Source organism: Hyposmocoma kahamanoa, unplaced genomic scaffold, assembly GCF_003589595.1.
Source record: "Hyposmocoma kahamanoa isolate Upper Pololo Valley unplaced genomic scaffold, ASM358959v1 78, whole genome shotgun sequence".
Classification (NCBI taxonomy): Eukaryota; Metazoa; Arthropoda; class Insecta; order Lepidoptera; family Cosmopterigidae; genus Hyposmocoma; species Hyposmocoma kahamanoa.
Genome location: NW_020653945.1, coordinates 5,289,190 through 5,307,330, shown reverse-complemented (window position 1 = coordinate 5,307,330; position 18,141 = coordinate 5,289,190). Strand labels below are relative to the sequence as shown.

Here is an 18,141-nt window from a genome sequence, read left to right as displayed (position 1 = left end):
TTTCATGACATGAAAGTCATAAAAATAATAAGGACAACACATTTTATAACTTTTTTATTTAAGCATAAAAAGTTGTCGAATAATTTCGTTTGTAGAATTTTTATAATAACAATAATACTCACACTAGGGAAACCCTGAGCCGCGGGTGCCATGGACACACACATAGACAACCACAAATTACACCCAAACTCATGAGAGAAATAAATATAGGTCATACAAACATTTCTCCCGGCCTGGGAATCGAACCTGGGACCTCTGCGTTGCTGTCCGGCATGGTAATAGGTCGGACACTGAGGCAGTTAGAATCTTTGAAACACTCTCCTGAAAAGTTATCATTTGGCAGTTGTTGCCTTGTTGCACCACGGCTAAATACTGAATAAATGTTATTTTATAGATAGTCTTCTATTTTTTATAAGTCTAATTTAAAAAAAAAAATAGTCGACTGTCATTTTTATAATTTATTTACTGGATTAAAGTCAGTGTTTTCCGTGAAGAATTTGCAATTGTCCTGTACGCTTCGGTGCACCTTTCACTGGTAGGTATTTACTGTTTACATTTTATGAAATGCAAATTTGATTGATTCTAGCTCTAGAATGTGCTTTGTTTACAAACTTCGATGTACCTTAGTTTACATATGTAAACAAGTGCTAAACGTTGTTTACTGAAGAGATTGCATGTGATATTAAGCGCTGCCGAGATTATTAGAATAAAGTCAAATGGGTGATTTTCAGATTAGTTTTCTTTACCTGATTTCGATAGCAATTTTATTATTTAAACGTTCTAGAATATTATCATGAACTATTATTTAATTTTCGAGAGTAGTATCTTGAAATATTAGTTAATATTTCATGATAACATACTCGAATACTAAAATAATAAAGATATCCACCGAAATTAGACACAAAGGAACCTGAAAATTACCCAAATTAGTTAAAATAAATAAATATCAGTAAAATAAACTTTCAAACGTTTATTACTTAGGATCATGTAGATGTTACCTAAAATAAAAAAAACCTCAATAGATGATAGAGAGGCATTATATTTTTCATGCCAAGTTATTATAATAATCGACATAAATAAAAAAAGATGATTTCCAAAGTGGTCTATTATATCGACCCCCAGGGTTCAACTACAACCTACGAGGAGTCAAATGGAGTGGGACCTATTTAGGTAGGCCGTGACCAAAATTATGGCTTTCCATAAATGGAATCATTTCGACAGGGTGCACCCTTTAGTACACCCCTGGGTGCTTCCCATACGACAATCCTTTCACCACGGTGGCAAGCATTAGGTATACTATTCCAGCGACAAGATAAGAAGAAGAATGGAATAATCCAAATTATCAGATAGTACCTACGTTTGTACATAGATATGTAATACTTTTTTATAATAGACACATATCACCTTTAAATAGGTCAATGCCTATAAAGTAAATGTTTCACAACAAACAAGATATTCGGTTAAATTAATATGTATGTTTTTTAAAGTTCTCACCACATTAAATTTATCGAACTGTGTACAGTTGTCAAAACTATATCTGAAGTTGACGAATTTGTAAAAAAATCCCTATTATAAAACTCATACGAAATAATAGTAGGTATACCATAGGAGACAAAAAGTTTGAGAACTTGAAATATTGTGATGCTCTGGTCACACAGAGGCGGCCGCGGTAGCGTTCTGGGCGCGGGAATTTTTGTAATGTACTAGCTCATATGAACCCTGCCACACTGAAACGTTAGCCCGGGCGCGGAACGCTTCCGCGGCCGCCTCTGTGTGGCCTGAGCATAAATCTTATTAAAATAACGCTACCTGATGTGTCTAACGTTAATAATGACAAACATGTCAAAAAGAGAATTTTGAGTAGGTATATTTTGCTTTCTCCAATTCAAAATCTGCCTTTCGCCACTCGGTCACAATACGCCCATCACAAGGTCCTTTCGCTTTTATCGCTACCGACCGATTTTCCGTACCCGAAAATCCATTGAGACGATATTCATCGAGACACAAAGGGAAGACAAAGGGTGGACCAATTATAAAACGGTTCTCACCTGCCATCGGATAATAAAAAGGGCTTCTCAACGGCGGCCCGCGGCGGGGGCAGCTCCGCAGTCTCTGTGAAAGAAAAATGCTGTAAGAATGAGGCTGTAAGCGCTCTGGGCGTGAGGGTATTGCGTAAATAGAGTCCTAAACACACTATAGGTTACAATAAAAAAATACGAATAAAATTATAGTAGCCGTAGAGCTCCTTGTGAAAGAGTTCGTCCAGGGAAGTATTGCCTGCCATCTTACCTATTTCTGCCGCCAAGCCGTATTGTGAGCATTACTGCGTTCCGGTTTTGAAAAGTAAGAGTGCTAGTGAAATTACAGACACATGCGACTTGTCAACTTAGACCTTAGACATAAGTTGACAAGTCGCGGTGATGGGCGTAGTGACAGTGCCCCTCAGATCTTCTTTTGAAAAGTCCGATGTGCCTGTAATTTCACCAGGACCCTTACCCTTCAAAATCGGAACACAGTAATGCTGACATTACTGCTTGGCAGCAGAAATAGGTGGCAGTACTTTCCTGGACAAACTCTTTCACAAAGAAGTCTATTGCTACTGAAATTCAAAGTTATTAACAGTTTAATTTAATTTAAATTGTTTAATACTTTCAAAATTATTCCATAATGAAGTCATTACACATTGACATTATATTTGCAATCGTAATATTGTACAATTAATAAAAAATATTAGAAAGAAATTTTTCTCGTTTTTAAATTCTTTTCGAATACGATGACAAAAATAAAAATTAATTTAGCAAATTATAAATATGGGGCGTTCACTTGTTTCCTTATAAATTATGTATGCAAAGGTTCTGATTTGAAGAAAACAATTCTTAATTTTGTCTACCAATTTATTTATATAAAAAAAATACCAAAAGAATACAACAACCTGAGTAGATTTATCCCCAAAGAAAAATGATCTTCAAAACGAATCCTATAATGTGTACAATTGGTTGTTTGCTTCTGCAGAAGCATTCCTTATTTACTTATTAAATTTGTTTTACAATGATTCTCTTGATGTTTTTCTTATGACGAAACCTGCAGACACCACACCAGTCGCTTAGTCTTAAATTAGGGAATTTCGAGTAATATGTGTATCAAGTAGTAAATTCCGAGGCAATGCCCGGAACTAAAACCAATTTAGAAAAGTTCGCCTTCAAATTCATCCAACCGGGAATTGAGCCCGGGATTAAGCCAATTGTACAGAGTGTTAGGTAATTGATTGTAGAGCCTTAAAAGGGTTGGTTGCTATCGCAAAAAGAGCAGTATTTGAAAGGAAAACAGTTGAAATTCTAAAAATAAATGTTAGCTTTCCAACATAACATAGCTTTCTGAACTGGTAGATAGATACGCATTGGAAAGTAAATGTCTTCAATTATAGTATATTATTACCGGAAAGTAAGGTATCGACCGGATCGGACCGGACATGTGTGAAATACAAGGCCGAGCGCCGAGCGTGTATTATACGAGTCAGGCAATCCCCGTACCGTATATGTATATAATGCTTTTCTCAAACAATGCGAGGACATAATAAAAGATTTGAGAAAGGAAAAGTTGTATATAAAAGAAAAAGTAAGTTTTGAAAGGAATATGTTACATGTAATAAATACATGTGATATGGTAAGTTAATAGGTGAAAGAAAAAGATTATTGTTTATCAATCTCCAGGCCCATTAATAGTAATATATTTAAAAGTTTAACGTAGCAACGGTAACAAATAGATAATCAAAAGGGTTTCGCGGATTAGGCCGGGAAGATTTTTTTTAAATTTTGTAGTGTGTAAAAAATTTGGCTCTATGTATGTTCTTTGTACTTGTTCATGTACATGTTATTTATTTATAAAGCATTAGTTATAGAGCTATCAGTTTAGAAAGGTAATAAATAACAAAGAATTCGAAAATGCAATGTACATACGCCAGCACGTCAAGCTACACATTGACGTATCTTGTTCCGTTGCACTGTAGGCGATTTTCGAACAAAAATGTCTGGTCTGACGTGCCGTTGTTTGTACATAAACTAAAAATTAATTCGTGTCAAAAAGTGTAACTACAAAAAACATTTTTTTTGGTCTTTGTCAAAATTTTTTTGTTCTTTGTTCAAAAGAAAATGACGTGTTCAATATTTTCACTATTTTCTAAAAAAGAACACGCACTCTTTGTTGAACTCTTTATCGGCCTACGCCAGGAAAGTAAAGATGAAAATCAATTTCTATCCGCTTTTCTAAACTTCTAAATTTATCAACTAACAATGAATTGTATAAACAGACTATAGAAGTCATAGATTCAATTGCTCACTAGCATCAGTCCGTAATTGCGAAATATAATTTTCTCTGGTATTACTATTTTTGTCTTTAATTATGCTGCTCAAATATGACAATGCAATTTGCTTTTTAAAAAAGAAAAACGCGGGAGAATATACTAAGTTTTTTATTAGTGTTCTATTTGTATTATTAATTGCGAAAATGAATTCAGACTGCCTTCTTCATCGTAAGTAACGTACTCGGACCAGCATTATTTATATTTTACATATTTTAAAAGCAAAAAAAAACTCCAAAAAAGCCTATATTTCGAAAATTACCGAAATGCAAAAATTGTTTTAGTAACAAGGGGGCAAAGCCAGAGCGACATACTCCACCTAATTAAGAAGAAAAATATTAGCCTTGCAAAACTTGTTGCCGACTAAGAGCAAAGAAAAATACTTCTTCCTTCTTTAGTATTTTATTCATTCCTCTCATTGTTTGTAAAAAGCACTTAATATATATGCCTCAGTGGGAATTGGAATTGCCGTCCTCGTATAGTACAAGGCTTCGCTGACTTTCCGTCTACTGTAATAATGTACTGCAGAATAGTTTACTGTTTGCATTGTCAAACAACCATATTTTATTGCAGTACAAATTTTGCCTTTTACATCAATGGTAGTGGTTAATCAATTTGATGATTTCTAGTATAGTTTCTACGGTTTGGTCTAGGGTGGGACGGTCCCCTACTAGATGGACGAATGATCTGGTATGGGCGGCGGGTAACCGATGGATCCACGTCGCGTCCGAACCGCTACTCTGGCAATCTTTAGGGGAGGCATATGTTCAGCAGTGGACGTCTTCCGGCTGATATGATAATGATGATGATGAGTGGTATAATAATGTTTTGAATTGAAAATTTTTATATTTAGTTTTAATGTCAAGTAGGAGGCGAAGCGGACGAGGCAACTTGATGTGAGGTGGTTATCGTCATCCCTGGACATGTGCAACATCAGAGGAGCTGCTTATGCTTTGCCAGACTTTGAGAGTCCAGTTGACTCGCTTTTGGAACAACACCAAAAGAAATAATACTTCAGAATTCCATATCTTGCAGGTTTTGGTTGCAGTTGAGCTCCTTGTGAAAGAATTCCTCCAGAGAAGTACTATCATCTTACCTACTTCCCTTGCCAAGCAGTAATGTAGGCATTACTGCGATCCGGTTTTGAAATTACAGGCACATGGGACTTGTCAACTTATGTCTCTGGGTGATGGACGTAGTGGTAGTGCCCTTCAGATGTTTGAGATTTGAAGCTTTAAGCGGTATTGCAACTGTTATGGATAGGCGTGTCGCTTATATCAGCGACTTGCTCAACCCGTCACTCGGTATCATAAAACATAACATCAGAGAAGTCGCCTTTGTTTTGCTAGCCTTTGAAGAACAGTATGTCATAGCAGAGGAAATACTTTAGGACGGACACCATTCCCCATTTTACGTGTTCGAGTAAGCAACGCACACTATGCTCGCGTGGTCTTACAATGTCAGACATTAAGGATATGGGGATAGGCTCTACTTCTTGCGGGAGGTGCTATGGTAGAAACATGACCGTGGCATCAGTTGGAAAACTTTCTCTAAGGACTCCTCGTTATACAGACGGTTATATTCTACTCATAACAATAATACATTCATCCAAAATTTGTTAGTAAGGCTAAGCTGCTATATTAGTACTTATTCATTTATCTTATTTAGGTGACTTACTTATACTATTTACGTACTTATATTATTTAGGTGTCATAACAAAAGACAAGCGAACCGGTTCACGAGTGTTATCTAGATGCTACATAGGGCGCACTATAAGTTTCCGGAACTGGTCACTTATGTAAACAATATTTAAAAAGTAATTACGACATTTGAAAATTAAAATCTTTGGCTGTATAATACAGTTTGTTTCATCTAACTGTCACTTGTTTTTACATTGTGGCGTTGTTTTAGAAATTGGTTGTCTACATCACCATGGATTTAACTCGTGATAATTTTCGTAGTATGATTTTCTATAACTTTAAGTGTAACTTAACAGCTCAGCGGAGCTTCACTCGGCTTCAAACTGCTTTTGGCAATGAAGCACCATGCAAGAGACTATTTATATCTGGTTTGCAGAATTAAAATCAGGTCGTGTGAATCTCAGTGACGAATTTCGTGATGGTCGCCCGTCCACTGCTGTGAACAACAAAAACATATATGCTGTGCGCCGTAAGATCATAATAGACAGGCAATATATGACATACCATGCAATTCGGGCATCTTTGGGCATAGGCATTAGTCAAATACAATCAATACTATACAAACATTTGGGTGTGAAAAAGCTGTGCTCTCGGTGGATCCCACACAATTTGACTGAGGCTCAAAAAACGGTTCGCGTCACTTGGTGCAATGCCATGCTTATCAGATCCGACGAAGGGGCGTCAAATTTGGTATAGGACATAGTAACAGGTGACGAAACATGGATTTATAGTTACGATCCCAAAACAAAGCAGCAATCGAGCGTATGGGTCTTTCGAGATGAGCCGCATCCAATCAAAGTGGCGCGCGTGCAAAATACCTCAAGCGGATGATTGCTTCTTTTTTTTACTAAAACTGGACACGTGGCTACTGTTGCTTTGGAGAATCGTTGTACCGTGAATAGTAATTGTTACACGACCGTTTGTTTGTCGGAAGTTATTGACAAACTCTGTAAAAATAACCGTAAACGCCGTATCATCTTGCACCACGATAATGCCAGTTCTCACACGGTTAGACAGATAAATTAATTTTTGAAGTTGAACAACGTTGATCTTATGAGCCATCCCGCGTACAGTCCCGAGCTGGCACCTTGCGAATTTTATTTATTTCCAAAAATTAAGAATCACTTACGCGGTCAACGATTTTCACCACCTGAAGAGGCTGTCAAAGAGTATGAAAAATATGTTTCAGAGATTGTCACGGAGGAGTAGCATCAATGTTTTCAGAATTGGTTAATTCGTATGAAAAAGTGCAATAACGCGAACGGACAATATTTTGAGAAACAATAAATTCATTTCTGACCATTTATAGTATTTTTTTCTTATTCATTCCGGAAACTTATAGTGCGCCTCACGTATCATCAGTGCCATTCTACGAACATTCTATTGAGATTCAACTGCCATAGCAGCTAGATTTTAACAGATTAACAAATATTATCATGATTGCAAAAATAATCTCTACCGGATATCTCCACAATTATATAGAGAATAACACCACTGGTCATAATACAATGACCAGTGGTTCCAACAAAATTACCAGAATTTGGGCCCTACAATGCTGCAGTGGTGTTATTATACCTAAATCAACAACATGAATGCGTTGTTATATAGTAGTTTTTGCACGCAAGTCGTAAGCGTTTTTGGTAGACCGAAACTATAGCTCCATAAAATGATGTACAAATAAGCTTAAACAACAAAAATATCAAAGTAAGTATCAGGCAGAGCTTCCGCAAGGTACATTATTCAATACCGTTATCACATGATTTACGCCTACGTAAATAACCTCCTCAGATTCCTAAAATATATTACAAATTGTGCGTTTGTTGCCCTCTGAATACTGTGACACTTGATCACGTTGGAGCCTTCGTGGAATTCAGGCCAAACTTGGTCCTTTGCTGGTCTATTTTTGCATGTTTTGCCTTAAGTGCACAAGTGCCTGTGTTATTTTGAAACTTTCTTTATAGCATCAAATGACGGGACGAACAAGTCGTGTGCTTGATGATAAGCGCGACACGCCTGTTCATAACAGTTACAGTGCTATTCAGAGCTTTAAATTGCAAAGATGTGAGGGACACTATCACTCTCGCCCGTCACCCTGAGACATAAGTTGACAAGCCCCATTTCACCAGCACCCTTACCCTTCAAAACCGGAGCACAGTAATGCTGACATTACTACTGCTTGGCGGCAGAAATAGGTAAGGTTGCAGTATTACCCTGGATGAACTCTTTCACAAGGGTTCTACAGCTACTAAAACTATATGATTTAATGGAAGTGACACACGGGTCGACCTCAGATATTAGTTTCTCAATTTATTAGTTTGATCAGTTTGTGTTCAAAATAGGATCAAGGTTCGTTTGACTTGGACATTATTAGTCTTGCGGTTAAAGAGACTCGTGCCAATAGTAAATTAATATTTATTTTTGGATCAAAACTGAAGCTTGACTTTTAGTTTATCATTATTATTCTTGCTGAGGACTGTATATTTTTGTCTTCTGGAGAAAAAAGACTACACATTCTTGCTAAGGACTTTTTTTAACAGCGAACTGCAATATTTGAATAAACAATAAAGAAAAAGAAACATGGACAATATAATAAAAATAGTACAAGAAAGAAAGTGCTGTCGTGCATAATTATTATCCAAATAAGAATTTCGTGTCTATACTTTCTAGTTTTAAAATTTCTTTTCAGTCAATCCGGTTTAAAATGAAATATTGTAAAAATATACTTATTTAAGCGATTATAATATTACAATACTTGTCTGAAACCAGAGAATTCCATATACGGTAAGTATTATAGCAATGGAATTCACTCTGGGGCACTTCCCAGTACACCTAGAACAGAACCAGTTTAGAAAATTTAATTTCTAAATTTATTTTACCGGGAGTCGAACCCAGACTCTCCGCATCCAGCGCCATTAGTGTTAACCGTTAGGCGACTGTCGTCCAAAGTATTTAGTATTAAATAGTACTGAAAATACTGACATACCTACTTCAGTATTTTCAGTAAACACTTCTCACACAAAGGTATTCCCAACACACACACATGTAATTCGCCAACACTATACATACTGTCAAAGACAAAATGAAGGCTAATTGCATCGCGCCCTTAATACAGTGCAAATGTAAAATTTAAAAAAGTAATTTGTGAAAAAGGCATTTCATAAAACCAACTTACCGATGTCGTCCCGTTTTGTGCGGCGATTCTCGTCCGATTCCAATTTCGCCTTGTTTTTGAGTCTGTAAAAGAAAGGTTTATTTCAGTCACCTTTCGTAATTGAGTTTAATTAAAAGGATTTTTCACGTTTCGGGACTTTGTGCCGATGGTGATTTCAGTTCTTATTCCGGTTATTGCGTGTTAAGAGGCATTACGATTCCTTACAAGAGGTTTTCATAGTCTTTTCGTAATTAAAATATTTACACACAAAGTTGTATTTTTGAAAAAGATACGTTTGATATTTGACACGCAGATTTGTACGGTGTACAGTATTTGTTAAAGAGATACTTTTCAAAGCATTCTGCCAAACCATTTATATGTGTAATTTGTGGATCAACTGTCCGCAGAAGACAATTAACGCCCTGTCAATTAATTTGGGGATTGTATTTTTCTTTTCGTTCTAGATCCTGGTGGGACTTCAAAAATTACACAAATGGACAGTAATTTTGTCTGAAACAAATAAATTTCTATTTGATATTTGAGAAAGTTGGTGAAGGTAGAGAAAATGATACTGACAAGTTTCTTCTGGGTCTCTTACAGTATGGTTTCTTTTTACTTTCCCGATATTTCGATTACACGCTCCATGGTCATGGGTTGACTGGCTAGCGGCCAATTAATAATTATTATTGGTAATTAGCGGCGTTATTAGTGATTAATCATTTAGCGACTAACAAGGAAAGTTTTAATATCTATATTGGTGGGAAAAATTGTTCATTTTTTTATGATGGTGGTAAGCGTCGCGCGTGTCTAAAACATTTGCAGTGCCGTTTAGAGCTTTAAATCACAAATATTTGAGGGGCACTGCCCCTGCGCCCGTCACCCAGAGACAAGTCAACAAGCACTTGTTATTTTACCAGCACCTATACCCTTCAAAACCAGATCGCAGTAATGCTCACGATTTTGTTATTGACTCGACAAGAAGAAGAACATGCCTCTAGAGGGATTGCATCATCAGGCCTCTCGATTTATCAACAGTGTCCTTTTGGTTACTTTACGGTGGGTACTTTCATTAATGTTGAATAATTTTTTACGTTTGTTAATTACAAAAAGATAGACTATATTGTATTGCATTTAATTGCGACGCTTAAATTTTGAACGATATCGAAAGGAAAACTAGAGAAATGAAAGTTGTAGAGTTTTCATTAGTCGTAGTATTCCAGAGACCGGTTATGAAGTTTCATTGTGATGTCAAAGTTTTTACTGATATTGCTGTGTAGTAAAAAATAAAAGAATAAAGACGCTTTCTTAATAAGAAGATGACAAAGCGGTTTTAAGACTTCATATTTATATACGTGAACCTAAGCGATAGGTTCACATCCTAATTGAGAATTTGTTGCAACGAAATTAGGCTTTGATCACACCCAGGCAATAACTTCAATGCTTCTTCTTAGCTTTTGTCGCGAAGTAATATATACGTTTATATAATAATATACGTTTATTTTCTCCACAAACATAACTGTTATACGTGCACAAAATTAGAAGCATGTAATAATTTTTTTTTTCGTTCTACATTATGCTTATAAGAGACTGAAACCTAAACTAAGCGTAAGCTTATAATATAGGATGCCAGGTCTCTCACCTTAGATAACAAGACTCTAACAAAACGTAGAGGAAACAGTGACAACAAAATAACAGTTGAGAAGTAATCGCTAACTGTCTATGTTTACTAAGTTTAAGTTCCTAACAAGATATGACATTAACTTTTCCCCTTAGCTGATCTAAACAACTTCGTTTAGGCATTGTATATAAGACAACTTTGGTACGTCCATATAAACGTAGCAGTGCGACTTGTATAGGCGGCTATGCTCTGTGATATCACTGGCCATGCCGCGCGATTTGTACGCGCGAGTTCGCGCCAAAGGCTCTTTCATTGTGAGCCCGTGCTGGCACGGGCGGGTACTCTTCCCACTACTTGTTGGCGCGAGCTCGCGCGACGTGTCCTGTGCAACCACGGGCCGTGTAAGCACGAGCACGCCCGCTGTGCAATGTGTACGGAAATGCGCGGTGCACTTGCGTTGCACAGCGCGAGACGGTTACTAACATGCAGAGGTTCCGGGTTCGATTCCCGGGCCGGTAGAAGTATTTGTATGGTTTACATTTGTTCCTCGCGTGATTTTGGGTGTAATTTGTGGTTGTCTATGTGTGTCCATGGTATCCGCGATACAGGGTTTCTCTGGTACGGGGCTATGAGTGTGTACGTTTGAAAAAACAAATATACGCGATTTATGGAAAAATAGTTTCATTTCCTAAACGAAAACATCTTTAGGTGCCAGTTTCACTATGATCATTTGGTTGACACGTTATGGCTTTTATTATTTTCAACCTTTTGTTGTCATACCAGTTATTAATTATATCCTATGAGTGATTATAAAATTTGAAATAGTATCAAATATCATTATACCAAGTGAAAATAGATCAATGTTGTTAAATTACATTAAACTCGAAGTAACAGCGGCGAATATCCTGCTATTAATTAAAATTTTATTATAATAAGTTCAAAATATATAATAATTTATAAGTTCAATAATCTACAAATAATGTGATGTCATGAGATGTTAATTTTCATTTAGAATTATATTACATGACGTTATTTTTTTATCACGAAACAAGCGGTGAGAACAAAAACCCTCTATACGCTGTATTTTGTTGAAACAAAATATTTTGTTCAGCTTTTTCGACGCGATGGAAAGATCTATTCATAATAATTAATAATTAAAAGACCAACAACGTAGAATGTTTCTGATCTCCGGTAATATATTCATAAAGGGGTTGGTAAATTCCGCATGTAACGATGTCATTTGGTCTGCCCACACAAGCGTACAATGTAATCTGGCACAAAACACTTTACTTTGTTCAATTGTGCCTTTAAATGTTATTTTTAGAGGCAATATTGTTCTAGAATAAATAAACTATATTCGCACGTTACATTATTTTCAAATAAAATATATAGGCATAGCAAAGCTTTGAAGTAATATTAATATGGCCGTTTAAGAGCGATGCCACACGGGCGCTGCCGGTGCGTTGCGTCATCGCATCGCTATGATTTTAACGCACCGATTGCCACATGGGCAATGTGGTTTCGCAACATAATGCCGCTAACTTACGCATCGTCTCCTGGGGGTCTACTCTCGATCTCCGTCCGACATCCGTCCGAAACAATTACTGTGAAATAAGTAATATTCGACAAAATTAAAAGACAAGTGTCCAGTATGAAGCTTCATTCGCATCACGCGTTTTTTCATTTAGCAAGTATTGCTTATTTGTCAGTAATTGTTACGGACTGATGTCGGACGGAGGTCGAGAGTACCGCACGCCATTTCAGCGCACCGTATGGCATGTATACAATTTTTTTTCTTTTATAATACCTAGCGACAGGACGAACGACATCGTGTGAAGGTTACTTCATTACACTGCATTTGCTAGAGATGAAGTATATCGATAAAAAGTTTTCGATAATTTAATGAACAAAGTATCTATGGTGCATATATTCATTCTTAAAGTATGAATTTTAATCATAGGTGATGAACTGACATGTCAATATTATTACTTTTTGAAACCTATAAATTAATGATAAATCTCTATTAAAATTGCATTAGAATTATAGTTGGGCGTTTTTTGCCTTCAATATCCAAAATACATCAGAAAAATAAAACTATAAGAGAAATTTTCAGTTCCAAAAATCAAATGCACTAAAAATCAATCGATTTTACTCGTCCCTGTGACAAACGTCAAATGAAGTGTTCTAATTCATAGGTAGTACAACACAGTGCCATCACTCAGGCGACGCAACGCCGCCGCGACGCAACGAACCGTGTGGCATCGCTCTTATGAGTATTGCCGTGGTAGCCCAGTCGAAGAACGGTCGCTTTTCAATTGAGAGGTCAAAGGTTCGAATGACTGGGGCAGCATATGACTGCCTTCATCATTCATTTCTAAGTTAAATTAAAAAAAAAACAAAAATACCATTCCCTTCAAAGAAACTCCTCTATATATTATCCAAGCACAAAACATTTTTAGTCGTTGAACGGATTACGCGTTGCGTGTTCGGTACGGTAGGAAACCGATTTAGGTAAAATTTTATCGTTTTCGAAAAATACTCGACATTAATTCATACGTCTCTCATAGGCGTTTAAGTTTTGATAGGTGTAAACAATTATTTCTATGACATTATCTTACTACGATTAGACGACGTGTGTAATATCAACGATTTATGAAATTACGTACTATGTATGGGTAATCTTTTAGTTAGAAGGTAGGAGTTTCCCTGATATCTAATTTTCGTAAAAAATTTTATTTAAATGTACCAGTAATCTCATCCGATGCTAAGCGTTCTTTGGCTAAGCGACAATGTGACCGGCGTACGCCTTTGTCATACGATGCTAAACGTTCTCTACGTACGCCTTTGTCTAAAAAATTTCTGATCATTCTCGGCTTTTTCTTTACAATACCAAGTGACGGAACTAACAAATAATGCGTCTAGTGGTAAGCGACACTCTTATCCATAACAGTGGCAGTGCCACTCAGAGCTTTAAATCGTAAAGACCATAGGGGCACAGCCACTGTGCCCGTCACCCAGAGACGTAAGTTGACAAGTCCCATGTACCTGTAATTTCACCAACACCCTTACTCTACCAAACCGAAACGCAGTTATGATTACATTCTTGCTTGGCGGCAGAATTAGGTAAGGTGGCAGTACTTCCCTGGATGACCTCTTTCACAAGAAGCTTTACTGTTACTAAACTAAGGGTAAAATAGAGCTTGAATAGCTTCAAATTATAGTTATTGGGACACAGAACACAGATGTGGGTAGTGAATTCCATAGTGCAGGTTTTACCTACGGTGCAATAAATCTCTCTCTTTTCGCCTCATCGAGTCCAAAGAAGACAAAGGCAACTGTAGCATAAGCCAACTTGTTCTTAATAAAAATTTTACAACTGGTAGCTTGAGCCCTAAAAGGATGTAATTTTTTTTGTGACAACAGTTTTTACCAGCACTCGGAAGCTACGTAGCATCCAAATTTGAGTTTGGATATATGTCTAAACCATACTTTTATTAGGGGCGTTGATGCTGTCCAGCGAATGCTACCGCATTTGAAAAATAAAAACTGGATTATCTATATAAACTACACATACAAATACGTGTTTTCAACTATTTTTTGTTGCGGCGGGCGTTGAAATTGTTTTACCTTGCCGTTTTTTTGCGAGTTTGGGAACCTATAGTCTAAACCAAGCGACTCAAGGTGGATACATACAGATGGGTATTTGTGTATTATGTTCACGGTTGTTTCAAGAGGTCGCTTTAATCTAGGATCAGAGGAAAGTTTTGTTGGCATCAGTGACATGACAAAAGAGGTCGACCTAAATGACAAAGTCGGGATCGCCGTAGTCGGCTGCCCCAGATGGAAAATTGCAATATACAAAAAGGTTAAGTACATAATAAGTTAAGTTAGTACATAAGTTTAGGCATAAAAATTATCGAATAATTTAGTTTGTAGAATTTTTATAACAATAATAACGCACACAATCAACATAGTCCCGCACTAGAGACACCCTGTGTCGCGCGTGTCACGGACGCAAATATAGATAACCACAAATTACACCCAAACTCACGAGAGAAATAAATGTAGGCCATACAAATATTTGTCCCGGCCCGGGAATCGTACCTGGTACCTATGAATGGTAGTCTGGTATGGTAACCGTTCGGCCACAGAGGCAGTTTAGTAAGTATTCTGTTCAATATTTTCCCTTGGATTTTTAGTTTTCAATATTCGGAAACTTCTGTAAAATCTGCAGTATTTTCTAATATTTTTTTAAAGTGGCGGACAAAAACCAAATGCCTGGTCTAAAACTAGTAGAATACCTGTACTATGAGTACGAGAGCAACGGAATTCATTCTATGGCTTTTCTCAGAACACCCAGACCAATTTCCAAAATTGGTCCTACCGAGATTAGAAAACCGAGACCTCCTCAATTCCTTCCAATGTAGCACGTACGGGTTGTGTAGAAAACAAATTAAAAAACTCGAAATGTAAACTAAGTCTTTACTTCGAGATAAAATTTTATTAGACTTCTTAAAGATTCCAAACTTGTACCAAAAGATACACCAACAATGGTATGCTTGACATAACGTCTCAGGTGTATAACAGCAAATTGCCTCGTTTATTATATTCGTAACTATTTGTTGCTTATTTCACTTACGTATAAGTAACATTATTACATATACCGGCACATTTAGCGGAAAAAAGTGGGAATATATAACAGTAACGTTTATATTTAAATAAATAACAATAAAACAAAAGTAATTAAAATACAAGTACACATCTCCATCGCACTTAATGGAAAGTGACGATGAGGTCGACGATGGAGCGTGTACACCTAAATAATGCCTATTCACTCTCGCCTTGAAAATGCCTAAGTATTACCGTTCAGGGAATGTCACTCCTAAGCTGTTCGCTATATATATTATCTCAACGTTTATTGAAAAAATCGAAATTGAAGAAAGTGCATTTTTTAGATTTTATGACAAAGCAAAAACCGTTGAAAATTCTAATAGTGTGGCATAGATTAAATAAAAATTTTAACAGAAAAATAACATTTCAAGTAATGATTACGAAAATTACAAGAACACAAAATCAACTTATAACCACTCGACAATTTTGTGTAAGTAAGAAATGAAAACAAATTAATTATAAAAATGACATTCAGTTAATGTTTCATTTTAAAATTAGATGTAAAATAAAAAGATAACCGACTAGACTTTTGAGGAAACAAAGCATTATTTGATGTCAATTCATTTGGTTATCAATTTAAAATTGCAACAGTTTAACATTGGCCAAAATCAAAGGTTAATAAATAAAAAAAAGAATTGAAAGAAAATCAATCTCAAATTGCACGGCAAATATGTATTTGTAGGAGATTAAAATAAATTAATGAATAAAATGACAGTAAACTAATACTCAATTTTCAAATTAGACCTAAATAAAAAAAGTAAAATAACTTGCAAGATATTTGAAAAAGCACGTTATTTTGCTAGTGCCCCGCTAAATATGTCTGCGTGTGTTGTACCTATATATAGATACATCAGGTGTATTCTTATAAGATTGAGGGGTGCAATAAACGTCTATCTATACCTTTATTGGCTTATCCTACCTCCATTCCAAATTGCTTATGTACCGGATGAGAAGCGAAATGGTGAATTATTTATTGGTAGTCATTGGTCCGACTACGCCTCGGAGACAGGCATCCCGTTGGTGTGACATTATTTATTAAAATTGTTACATCGATAACGTTACCGCAAGTCTAGGCAAGCCTAATCAAGCAAGCAATCATTTCGGCTTGTCTAGAATTTAGGATAGGTTGAGAATACGTGGATGCTCCCACATAAGGTTCGGTACAGAATAAGAGTTGCACAAACAGCCATGGAGCGAGTCATGTTCGGTATCAAACTTACAGATCGCATTACTCTGAAATCTGAAGACAAACTAAGGTCCAAAACATAGTGGTAAAGACAGATGCGTCAGAGCGAGCGAAGGGAGCATGTTACGGCAACGGCCGGCGAAGCGCCAATATTATATTTCGACACGAAATCTGTAGGTATTTTGATGAGAAATCCTATTTTTGGTATGTAAATTATAATATATAATAATAAATATATTTGCTAATTTATTCACTCAGGTAGAAAAAGCGGTCTTCCACTTGCTACGGTCCTGATACACATCTTTCGTCTCATTGACACGCGTCAGTGCTTACATACACGTTCGTCGGTTAAGGGTACTTTTGACCTGACCCTTCTTTAGAATAGCCTCAATTTGGTTATGGTAAATTCGGCTTGGTCGGCCCTTACCAACTTGCCCGCTCACACCTGCCTTATAATATGTTTCGTCGATCTTCTTTCATTCATTATCTCCACATGTCCGAACAATCTAAGCGTCCCTTTTTCTATCTTTGTCGCTACATCTCCTTCCATTTCCCATAACACATTATTCCGTATTTTATCCATCAGAGCCACTCCAGCCACACTTCTCAAAGCTCTTATTTCTACTGCATTAATTCTACTTTCGTGCTTCTTCTGCCAAACCCAACATTCACTACCATATATAAGTGTAGGAACCAGCACCTCCTCATGCACAGCCAGTCGTGCCTTTTTAGACACTTTCCGGCTGCTCATGAAGGCATGCGACGCACCATTCACCTGATTCCGTGCGTCACTCTCCTTTGAATGTCACTTTCATATCTTCCATCACATGTAAACATAGAACCTAAATATACAAACATTTTCACTAGGTCCACTTTCTTTCCTTCAATCGATGTAGGTGTAACAATCGTGAAAATTTAAAAACTTACATTTTTTTAAACTAGTTTAATGTAGATTTTAAGATTTATTCACTTATATTGATTGTCAATAAGTGTAACTCGTAACTGTGAACATGTAGCTTGTAAGAAACTTGTAATTAGTGATGCAAACAATATGGTTCAATTTAACGAACTTTAAAATGACTTAAATATCATTTCATTGTTTATCTATTTTTTACAGTTACTGTGGAAATAACCTATATGGATTTTTGTGACCTACAGAATTATTACCGGCCGAACATACGACTATACAATTTGTTTATTTAAATTTTATTGCACACAAAACAAAAGGCGGATTTAATGCCATTAGGAATTCTCTACCATTCAACTGGAGAGTTGGGTTTAAAATATTTCACAGGCGGTGCATAACACGACAAGCTAAGATTAAACACAGATAAGATCAAAGTTGATAAAAAATATTAAAATTAATTCCAATTGTTTTGAGCAGTATATCAGCAGTATATGAGATTGTAGACAAGCGTGTGTCTCTGTTTATAGATAAAAAGCCGACATTTTCTGCCA

General features: G+C 36.4%; 1 protein-coding gene across 1 annotated transcript in view; it reads right to left on the bottom strand.

The window, feature by feature from the left end:
- The window catches only part of LOC113233194 (beta-arrestin-1-like), an 88,840-nt gene that overhangs the window by 22,978 nt on the left and 47,721 nt on the right, over positions 1-18,141 (bottom strand). The window contains exons 6-7 of the mRNA XM_026468231.1: positions 9,230-9,291; positions 2,049-2,112 (exon numbers count right to left, since the gene is read on the bottom strand). Of these exons, the coding sequence (XP_026324016.1) occupies positions 2,049-2,112; positions 9,230-9,291 (126 nt within the window). The remainder of the gene's footprint in view (positions 1-2,048; positions 2,113-9,229; positions 9,292-18,141) is intronic.